This window comes from Candoia aspera, chromosome 2 (genome assembly GCF_035149785.1).
Source record: "Candoia aspera isolate rCanAsp1 chromosome 2, rCanAsp1.hap2, whole genome shotgun sequence".
Taxonomy (NCBI): Eukaryota; Metazoa; Chordata; class Lepidosauria; order Squamata; family Boidae; genus Candoia; species Candoia aspera.
In genome coordinates, this window is record NC_086154.1 from 251,495,027 (window position 1) to 251,507,045 (window position 12,019).

The 12,019-nt window shown below is 37.2% G+C and overlaps 1 protein-coding gene across 2 annotated transcripts in view; it reads right to left on the bottom strand.

Moving 5' to 3' along the window:
- WDR7 (WD repeat domain 7) overlaps nucleotides 1–12,019 on the bottom strand; it is a 231,529-nt gene that overhangs the window by 58,218 nt on the left and 161,292 nt on the right. For both annotated transcript variants that reach the window (XM_063295797.1, XM_063295796.1), the window contains one exon: nucleotides 5,073–5,259. In XM_063295797.1, coding sequence (XP_063151867.1) covers nucleotides 5,073–5,259 — 187 coding nt within the window. The remainder of the gene's footprint in view (nucleotides 1–5,072; nucleotides 5,260–12,019) is intronic.

The window sequence follows — 12,019 nt, forward strand, 5'->3', positions numbered from 1 at the left end:
TAGTTGGACAGGAAAACTCTTAAAGAAAGAAGCTCAACAGTGAACATCAGGGCTTGAATACATTTTTGGAAGACAATGGGAAAAATGTAATAGGAAATTATACTTAACTGGGGCTTTAAAACATTTTCTCAGATCTTAGAACAGACTGAAGAAATTTGGTAACAGTCAAAATTGTGTTTTATTAGACACAAGGATGTAAAGTTGTGGCACACCTTAGCTGTGCATGAATGGAGGTAAAACCTAGCATATGACTTTATCTGATCAGTCATCCCTAGCTTAGAGGGAAATATAAATTTTAAAATACAAAATACAAAAATACATTTTGATATTATATTTTATTATGTCTTTTATCTAGTAAAATAAAAATTGACCAAGACTTTTATGATTTATTAGGCAAGAATTAAGCATGCAGATGATTCAAGGTACAGAGAATGATAATTTTAATGGCTCGCCTAACCATCAGCAGGGAAAGGATTTTTCATAGTTCAGAGGATGTGAGCAGAAGGACAATTATTAATTCTTATTAATAATTAATTCTCCTTTCCTCCAAAAAGCAGGCAGGTATTTAAGATACAATTTTCGCACAGTTAGGCTGACAACATCTTTGGGACTGCTTGGATCATCTAATTACTGTGATAACTGCACAATATTTTTATATCTTTGACTATGAGAAACAATTATTCTCACTGGGAAAGGGAAAAATTCTTTTTTGTGTATTTTGATTTTATAGTTTTATTGTTTTTTTCCTCAAGAATTTATTATTTTTTAGATTTGCCTGTTTATCAGTCTCTTTGTGTTCACATATTTCCATGCAACACATCTTAAGAGATGATACTAAAATTGTTTATATACTTGGTCCAGGATAATTTTTAGTAACTTTTAAAAATTCTATTCTTAGGTTCTAGAATTAGACATATTTTAACATTTTCTTGAATTAAGTATATGTTGAATGCAAAAAGAAGTTGTCTTGGTATGTTTTTACAATAGTAAGAAGACACACTCACATGGACACATGCAATTATGCTAGCATTGTTGAAAAATCAAAACTATAAACATGTGAATTTCTTCAAATGTTACTGAAAATAGATCCTTCTCCCCATCACAATTTGGCTGCATTAAAAAAAAAAATCAAAATCTTATGATAAGGTTTTTTTTTAAAAAAAAATCAGAATTCATAATAGCATCTATCTTTAGCCTACACAAGATGACTGTTAGACCAAGTTAATAGTTTTGGAAACCATATGAAATTTGAATGATTGGGTTTTCATAATGGTTTATATTTATATCCACTGTGTTATCATAGTAATACATTAGAGAGTATGGTATGTCCAGGAACTGGACAACCATAGACCCCAGAATCTAATACAACCCCCCACTCCCAAGTCTCATACGCTCAATTATTTGTGTGTGTGTTTTTTTTAATCCATAGTTTATGTTAGAATATAAATATGGCCCTTTCCACATGTCCAATATACTCTCCCTGTGTATATAAAACGGGATGTGTTTAACTTTCCTGCGCATTGTACATAGATGGACCTTGTTATCCACAGGCTTGTTATCCCTTGTTTCACGTATCTCAAGTTGATAAACAAAGACCAGGTTGATATACCTGTACTGGTTTTCTTATATACACGGCTTTGTCCCTACAAGCACAGGATGGCGGGATTGCTTTTCCACATGACTAAAGCATGTTTTTTAAGGATTACAATGAAATTATCTCTGCTGTGTTCCTATATTTGCTTCTCCTTGCTTGTCAGCAGTGGATGTTGCCTGTTGCGACAGCTGGCCTTCTTTGGAGGGACCAGCCTGGCTGGTTATGGGGTCGGGGGTCGGGGTGCTGTTCTGCTTGAGTTCCATGGTTCATACTACATTCTCTGCTCTGCAAAAATTGCCATGAGCAATTTGCACCCTGCGGCACAATCTCGGAGATACCTCCACTGAGATGGTCAAAGCACCGCATGGAGGGGAGGAGCTAGCATGAGCCATGCGGCATGAGCAGGGTGACTTCCTCCATCACCAACTGAATAAATCCCCACCACCACAAAGCCAGGTGCCACAAGGAAGCTACAAGGAGCCTCACAACTAGTCTGACCCAGTGAGATCCACCACAAACAAGTAAGAAGGAATAGTAAATAGAGGTAGGTTGTATACAGATAACCTCTATTGGAAGGAAGAGGAAGTGCCGGTGGGAGGAGCTGGACAACCATAGGCCCCAGAATCTAACACACACACACCCCACTCCCAAGTCTCATAGGCTCAATTATATGTGTTTTTTTTAATCCATAGTTTTATGTTGGAATATAAATATGTAAAATTGCCCATTGAAAGGTCAAAATAATAACTCTTTTAAGAATTTCAACAGAAAGCTGCAACTGCAGTTTCTCTGAAAGAGATCAGGAACTCTCTGAACTTTTTGAAAGCTAGGATATCAAGATGTCATTAAGCTGATTTTTAAACTATATGTTCCAAGCAGAAGTAGTCTAGAACAATGTTCTTGATTAAAAAAAACATTTTCAGAAAATAACAAGCACACAAAATTTATCTCCAAGTATTATTTACTCATTCTCTATAGAATGTCCTGTTACTTTAAACTAAATTTTAATTATTTCAAATGGTTTTGAGTGTTTTTTAAGTAGAAAAGCAGGATGGACATCTTTTTTTTAAATAACTGTCTTTCCTCTGACAGTGAATGAAGCACAACCACAATGTCTGTATGAGTTAATGGGCTTAACATTGTGAGACCCAACTGCAGACCATTAAACAAATAGTTGAAATATAAAACAACAGAGAGAGGAAGAGAAGTTTCTCAACGACTATATTTAACTAAATAACAATGACATGCCATCAAAAAACAGTGAGAAGCAAACCCTACAAGTAGCCCTTGCTTGACAACCATTCATTTAGTGATGGTTCAGGTTACGACCGGTCCTCACACTTACAACAGTAGCAGTGTTTTCCACCCCTGTCATATGATCACGATTTGGACGCTTGGCAACCAGTTTGCCTTTATGACCATTGCAGCATCCTGTGACAGCCATTTTTGACCTTCTCAGCCAGCTTCTGGCAAGCAAAATCAATGGGGAACCACATGGTTTACTTAACAACCATGTGGTTCGCTTAACAACCATGGTGATTTGTTTAACGACTGCCTAAAATGATCATAAAATTGGGTTGGATTCATTTAATGACTGCTTCGCTTAGCAACCAAAATTCTAGTCCCAATTGTGGGTGCTAAGCGAAGACTACCTGTATTTTAAGCAAAATAGAAAAGGTACAGACAATATGCAGTTTAGATTCCCAGGAGATATGAAAAGTTTGTTCCTTAACTATTTATCTCAGCTCACATGCACCATTAAATTGATAAACTAAGATTTACCAATTGAAGCAAATATTTGTAGCTCAGGGTTGAACTGTGGAGTCCTTGGTGCTCTCTGAGCCTTGTTGTTTTTTTGCAGACATTTCATTGCCAGACTAGGCAACATCTTCAGTGATTGGGCTGTTGTTTGCTGCTTGGTTGATTGCCTGAATTAATAGTTCCTTGATTAGGGTGTACTGTGCTGTTTGATGGTTCATCTCGTGTTAATCCTAGTGTTGATTTTTGCATATCTGGGTGTTGATTGCTGGCAAGGGAGTGTACTGGTCTTTTGGCTTTTCTATTGTCTCTTTTGAATGGTGTACCATTCAATCAAAGAACTCCCAGGGAGAGAACAACACCCCTACCAACACAAGCAGGGCAAGCCACAGTATCTAAACGGAGAGCAAGGCCCACTCCCTCTTCGCACTGAAGATGTTGCCTAGTCTGGCAACAGAACGTCTGCAAGAAAACAACAAGGCTCAGAGAGCACCAAGGACTCCACAAAACTAAGACTTATTTGTCAAAGATTAATATATTCACATGCTCTCTCTTTGCTTCTGCCTTTTCTTCCTGCTTTCATACACCCTGCATTAGGAAAGTTATCATGGCTTCCTATGAAGTCTAAACCATAAAACTATGATTGAATTTCTTCCTAGAAACCAGGATATCATGACTAAAGCTGTTGTGGAAGGAAAGGAATGAATAAGAGGCGTGAGGCTGGAACGCAAGGGGAGATGGTTTATTTCAAATCGTAAAACAGGATAGTTTTCCTTTTGATCCTAGCTGTGATTCTAAAGTGGATTCCGCTTGCCCACAATTACATCCTAAAAGGTTGTATATACTTGTGCTTTACTGAAGTCACAATTTGTACAACAGCAATGGGTTTGTATGTTGAGCAGTGCTGGGCTTCAGGGATTAGTGACTGTGGTCTAGAGAACAGATTTCCAGACATTTTGCTGGCAACTGTGGCTGGCATACAATGGATCTGTATCTTTCAACTTTGGATATTATTTATGTCAGGGTAGTGGCTATCCATTTATCCCATTTTCTGACAGGTACAAATGGTCCAATCCATAAAGAGGAGGGTCCTCCTCCTCCTCGCCCCCCCCCCCACTGTAATGGGAAGATTCTCATAGGTTACAATAAAAAGCAGTAACACAATAAAAACCTATGGCAGAAGATGAATGGTCCTAAAACTCACCAATATAAAATACAAAATATGGAATACAAAAACAAGCAACCATACACCAGCATCTTCTCAACTATCACAGGCCCTCCAGAGCAGCTTGATCTTTCCACAATACCAACAATGTGGGGGCTACTCTGATATAATCTGGGAGGCTGTTCCATAGTACAAGCACAGCCACATAAATAGTGGTGTGCTTCAGCCCCCTCATACTGCAGTATGGGGACTCTAAGGAATTTATCACAGGACAAATGAATTGAGTTCATTCTGGCTGCAGAAGTAGTTCTGAAGGTAGCTTGGCACCAAGCCATATGGGGCTTTGTAGGTTAAAATTTAGGGTTGAATTGTGCCCAGAAGCAAATGAGAAAACATTGGACAGTCTGAAGCATTGGTGAAATGTGCTCGTGGAGATGACAGCCGATCAAAAACTGGACCATTGCAAGCTTAATCCAAATGTCTCCATCAGAAACAAGGGAGACCCATCATCTAAAACATCTCTCCTTCCTAATCAAATAAGGGGTGGACACTTACTTTGCAAGTTGCTTTTCAGCATCAGCACAGAGTTCCAAGAGGCCCATCAGCACAGCAGACACATCCATATAAGGCTCCCACACTGTAAACCCTCTTCCTATGAGATCAATGGCAGTTCTTCTGATGGTACTATGAGGAGGAAGCTTCGGACTGGGAGGCTGCAGCAGAAGATAGGTCAAGGCTTTGCCTGCCATACAAGACACGTTAGAAAGCCAGAGTTAGGAAAACAAGATCTAGCATGGGGCATTATGATTTGGGTAGATTTGAAGCTTATGGGGCTTGCTTGTTAGCGTACCCCTACCCAGTTCACTAACTGGGGCCAAGGGTAAAAATGTGGCTCAGGTAAGAATGGAGTCAGGTATTAAAAAAAAGAAAAAAGGAAAGCAATTCCTTATTATACTCCATGAGCCATGTGATGGGATATGCCATATGTACAGATATCTGCATCATGAGAGATAAGGGATTCTAACTTACAGCCTACTATGGCCTGTACAAAACTCTGCTTCAGCTTTCCCCAACCCAGTGCCTTTAGGTTACATGGAATTAAAAATCACATAATCCATGATTTTAGGATTAGAGTCCAAGGCATCTAGAAAGATCAAACTGGGAAACGAAACCATAATTGGTCTTCATTTAAGAAGTGGGAAATAGAGAGATTGAGATAATATGGTAAGCAGAAGGCCAATTATGAGATTTCTTTTAACCTGACCTTTACTCGTATATGGAAATTGCTGGGAGTCAGAAAGTTTTGCTTACCTACTACAAATAGCTCAAAAATTTACCAACAAATCTGACCACTGATTTAAAAATTCTTTTCCAAGGATTGGAAAATCTTTAGAGCAAATAATGAATAAAAATCTCAGGAGAATTTAAACAAGGGTGCTCTTATAGACACTGCTGTTCAATTTTTTGTTAAAAGAATTAAGATAGGCACAACCAATCCATTCTTCATCTCTAAACCCAAACCGTTTCTCTGTTAATTTATCAAAAAAGTAACTTGAGAAAGGGAAAAATGGGAACTTTTGGATTAGTGGGCACATTTCTTTTAGTTTTTTTTCTTTTATTGTTTTATGAAGTTTGATTTTATATAACTGTTGTGAACTGCCCAGAGTTGTGGTTTTAAGATGGCCAGCCATACAAGTCTTTTAAACAAACAAACAAATAAATAAATTTTCAAAATTTAATATCATGTGATTTGCCTAGACATTAATGGCTGTCATGTAAATGTGGGAAGTTACAAACTGGTAACTTCAAAATGAGGTGACAAACTGGTCAGAGTGGTCCCTACCAAACCTTCCTCCCTCCCCATTCTTCTTATCCTCCAAGGTTATTTTATATAGATATATTTTTATTTACGTGGTGCATTCTGGTAAATAGATTACAGTAGATTATTGTGTTGCAGCATGCCAGCTTCCCATTTATTTTTTTAAAAAAACGTTTATAAGAGGCAGATTAGGTAGCCATTGTGGCAGGGACCACAGGTATCTCATAGATACCTTCCTGTACCCAAAATCCTCCAGAAATTAAGCAACTACATAAAAATTATAATATAGAATTTTCACTCCAAGATTTCATTTCTAATAAACTATTATCAGATAACACCCCCATAACCACAAGAGGTATAACTAAAAAACATACATTAAAACTCCTGATAATAACTATTCAACACATTTTGAAGTTCCCAGCAGAAAAGGATCCCAAATTGATTTCCAAAAGATCAATAAATCAGTGAGATGGTGAAGGAAGAAAGGAAAAAGTACTTCAGCACTAGTGAGTTGCAAAGTTCTAGTATTGTTCTATTTGAAAGAAAATCTTGCAAGGGAATCGTTCAGAAAAAGGAGAACCCGTTTTTTCCCCCCAGCCAAATAGAGTGTCACTGCGTTTTCCCTTCTTGGCTCTGCCGCGGCTTGCTAGAATGGGGGTGGCTGCTGCTGTTGGATGGACCAATGAAAATGATTTCATAGTCATCTGCCCACTTTAGATACCCTGATTCCTTATTTCATAGAGCATGTGCTATACAATGAGGGCAGCAGGTTGAGGGCAGCCATAGGCATAAATTGTTCATAAAACAAAAAGAAACCATTCCTGTTGTCCATTTTGAAGCAGCAATATAAAAAGCATACCAATTATGAACATTGGTTTTTTTTAAAAAGTCCTTTCGTAGCTGAGTCATGCTGCTTATTATACCACTGACTGGTAATCTATAATTAATATAGATTAAACATTTAGGAGAACATTCTTGTACACCATACATTTTTGGATCTCGTTTTAGAAGTAGGGTACAAGAACACATTTAAGAGCATAAATGATGGCATGAGTCTTCTTTATGGCACAGTTCAAATGCTTCTTCAGTGGCCTGCAATTGCCCCTAAAGTGCCTGAGGCTTTTAGCATATTATCAAGATGGAATTATATAGAAACATTAGTATATAAGTTAGTATCATTCTGAGTTTCCAAAACTGTTAAAATGGTGGGATATAATAATCATCATCACTGGCATCCTTCCCCCCTAGCTAATGTGTGGTTTAAGCAAACAAACAAACAAACTAAGGTCTCTTTCAGATATGCAAATTTCAACTCCCAGAACTTTCATCAATTGGCATAGGAGGGGCCAGGTTTTAGAATTTTTTTGAAAGGTTTTTTCAGAGAAGTTGCAAAGAAAGGTTGGAAAAATTGAATTAATGATGAGATGACCCAACTTGATGAAACTGACTCACCTATCACTAGGGTTTAGGTGGATCTTTGTCTGATCTGCAAACACTTCTTGCATTCTTAACAACATTGTTTTGGAATAAGGCGTTCATAAAAATGTTTGATATAGTGGCTACATTCATTTATGGATTCAGAAAAGGTGACAGCTGTCTTAAAACAACAAATATTGGGTGAGATGAATTTAGACTGCCATAATGATAAACTAAATACATGCATGCTCAAATCCTGATTCGTGTCTTCACCGTGTTCTTAGAGACCACTGTACAGAGGAAAGCAAAATAATAGCAAGCATGGTGCAGTAGCAAAACCTACTCTTAAGAGAACATCACATCATACTAAGGGTAGAAGAGTTTCAGCCCAAGTCATTTTACTGGCCCACCCACGTCCCATCATAGGGGTTTTCTTTTTAGATCAGCCTTTGCAGACTGCTTGCAGCTGTAATCGGAGGTTATTTTTAAGCATTTGGTTATGTTTTAATTCAATCCTTTATTCTCTCCCTTTCCTGTCTTACTGTAACCTATCCTAGGTATTACAAATGAGGTTCTCTAGAAGCCCAAAGGCGACCTCTAATTTTTAACTGTTTCTGCTTTGCCCAGTTTTGCTGGAGACATCTACAAAATCTTTCCATTCTCTGACAGACATCATGGTCATCCAAGCTTGGGTATTTCCACTGAGGTTTTATGGATGCCAATTGTTTATGAAAAAGTGGAATGTGTAAAGGACTTTTCACATGTGTGGTTCTCAACAGATAACAAAATAAAGCCCACATTTTCATTTACTGCACCAGCGTTAATAGCTACATTCAGCTAAGAGAAGTGACTGGGAATCTTCCAATCCATACTGTGCTACTTCATCAGCTCTCAACCTGTTAAATGCAAAATTAATTTGGTCTACTCTTTCCCATCTCTTTCTTCTTCCTCCCCCCTTTTAAACACAAGGGCAACCTCTATATAACACAAAGCCTTTGTCATATTCATTTCCATCCCCAAATTATGCGGACTGAAATTGTGATAATGAATCTTGTAATGGATTATTTTCATTTTCAAATGAAGCACATTGAAATAATGAACTGCGGCAATCATCCATTAGTAAAATGTGAATGTTGGGCTAAACAAGTAACTTTCCTAGATAAATGTAATTGATCATTACTGTGATTGTATTATACAGTAAGCTTTTTAAAATATCATTCATTTAGCTACTTATTGCTGTGGTTGAGACAAAGTATTGATTTTTATGTTTTTTTCCCCCTCTCTTACAGGCAGTTCTCAAAGCTCAGCTTCTTATTTTTGTTTATTGAACAAACTGCCTGCCATATTTAGCAGCTGAGAGGGAGCTGGCCAATCAGGATATCTGCCCCAATTTAACCTATTGGAATCCTGGCTACTTTTCAAAGAACAACTGGCTCTTTGAATCCCATACAATGAAGAGGTAAAACATGAGTTTTAATTTATGAAAAATGTATCTCCCAAACCAGTCACGGCTACCATTTAAGTAAAGGACCCTGGCCTTGGAACATATTAACAAACACCAACTATGTACAGGCACTCTAAATATTTCTCTTGTCAACATTTATCTTGTTTAAACTGAGCTGGGGAAAAGAAGGTGAACTAAACAAAAGTCACTCTGCTGCCCACTTCTCAGTCTGGACATCTTTGTTTAAGCTTTGACTTGGCTTAAATGAACGAATTAATATTGACAAAAACATCAACTAAGCTAATGAGTTGTTAGTTAAGGCAATAAACATGTCACATTAGAGTCAGTGCAGTGAAGAGGTAATTAGCTCTAGAAAAGCTCCATTGCGATCCTTTGCTCTTAACCTTTGAGTCCATTATCTAGTGCGAGATGAGCAGCATCTATGCTAATACGACTGCACCAATACGCATCAGCCTTGGTGCAGTAGCCAAGGACTGCATTAGCAAGGATGCGTGTGGTGCCTGGCGCCTTCATATTTACCCAGTGTCTATTAACAAGTTTATATAATAGCTCAACAGAATGCGATAGGCTACAGGCATTGGTGGATTTGGAAAAGAGGAAAGAATGGCAGGGAATGACAAGGGAACTGTTTCTACATGTATACTCTCTGACAAGGGACGGGTGAACAGACAAGTGGGAAGTCTGGAAAGATTCACTGACATTCTGATTGGAGAAAGAGTCAGACTTTCTATGTGAAAGAAGGGTTGATTTTGGGGCAGGGGGGGTGTTAAGTAGAAGACAGAACAATTTCCAAAGTCTTAGTGAAAGAGTATAAAAGCAGCAAAAATAAAAAGAACTGTTAAAATGGCACAACAGCAATAGAACATTAAAATAACACAACAAGTACAAGTTTCCTTCACACAGAATATGTCAGCTTTTTATACATTAGTCAGAATTAGGGAATGGACATGAAGCTGCTGCATTTGATACAACACAGCAACTTCATATTGTCTAATTTCAATCTGGCCTCAGCATCTCGTAAAAATAAATGACTTTTACAGGAATAATGCTGAGGAGGTCACACAACTTTAATACCTGTATCTTTTTTGAGATTGATTCATGCCTCTTCAAATGCTCTGAAAACCATTTTACTGACTCACTGAGTTTATCCAACATGTAACCACATCAACTGGCTTAGCATATGGTGTGAACCTAGACACTGTAGTTTATAAGCCATGGTTTATGCTTAGTGTATGACATTAACCCATCTAAACATGCTTAATTCAACAAAAGATGGTTAAGGAATCTTTGGCTCAGTGTGCAGTGCAAATTAAGTCAAGAACTCAATATATAATTCAAATCCTGGTTTTATGGAAAGTCTTGTCTTTATCATGCTTGAAGACAGAGTTTAAAAAACCTGAAATACAATAAAATCAGGAGAAAGGGGATTAAATTAAAGGCGATGCCAATGGGGCATAGTGACAATTATCCTTCTTTATTTGGTGTAAGAATGCACAATTTCTATGGAGCCAATAGTTGAATTTGGCCTCTGAGTGATGTACAAAAAGATCAGCCAGCCTGGGAGAAAGATGTGAATAGGACTACAGATAAAAAGCAAATCTGATTTAATTTCAATTAAAAACACTTAAAAATAAATTTTAATTAACATGTTCACTCATGAGAAGGAGAGGAAGATGGAGGGAGGGAGGATAATCATCTTCCATTTAAAAATTCCAAATTCCAACTTTTACAGAAATTGTAGTAGTCACATCAAGTCTTTTGCAACTCACATGAAGCCCCAGGTTGTTAGTATTCACTTAGTTTTGATACCTTTAAATAATATAACCTTTGCAATTTCCATGATTATCATTTAAAATGAAAAGTGACATGAGCTTGTGACTGCAAATATGCAATAAAATCTTGACTTTTTGAACTCCAATAGATTTCAGGATGTCACCTAGAGCCCTTAATGTCTTTGTCAATGAAATTAATAAAACGGTAAGGCATATTTTACTACTTTAATTGTTTTATTAAAAGAGGTTTAAGATCTTATTCTTACTTACCTGCCAGTTTTTATGCCACTGCCATAGGAAAGGTGCAAATGTTTTAAAGGTGGCTTTCTTATCTATGTTAGAAACACATTTCTGTGGATTTCTTCCCAGAGACAATTAAAAAGGAACTCAGTGAAGAATAAATATGAAAACAAATAGTATGTGAGGAGTATAATTTTCAAAATTCAATTTTAATTATAACCTTACATCCTAGGAAATTCTTATATTGAAACTGTCTATTCTGGAAAATTCTATTAATGGAATGGCCTATGAAACTTCAATTACAATAATTCCGATTGTTAATTGGGTGCATAAGTAGCCATCGTTTTAGGAGAACAGGATGGATTCTGAAGGCTTTCTATATAAATAGCTCAGTTTTAGAATATTGGGAATGAAGGAAGGAAGCCAATCTGCCAGCCAGCCTCCTTCTGCATTATTCTCCTTCAGAAAAGAAGTTAAGCCATTCCTGTTCAGCTAGCTCAGTGTTTCTCAACCTTGGCAACACATCCTTTAAGATGTGTGGACTTCAACTCCCAGAATTCCCCAGCCAGCATGTACTGAATGCAGCATTCCAGGAGTTGATGTCCACACATCTTAAAGTTGTCAAGGTTGAGAAACACTGAGCTAGATCTTCTATTCTGTGTGAAATATTCTGTGTGAAGAACTTCTATGTTAATTAATGTTGGCTTTAGGACTTCATTATTTTAAATATATATATTTAACATCTTAATCTAATATCTCCATTCTTACTAGTAGCCTTGAGCCAACTGGG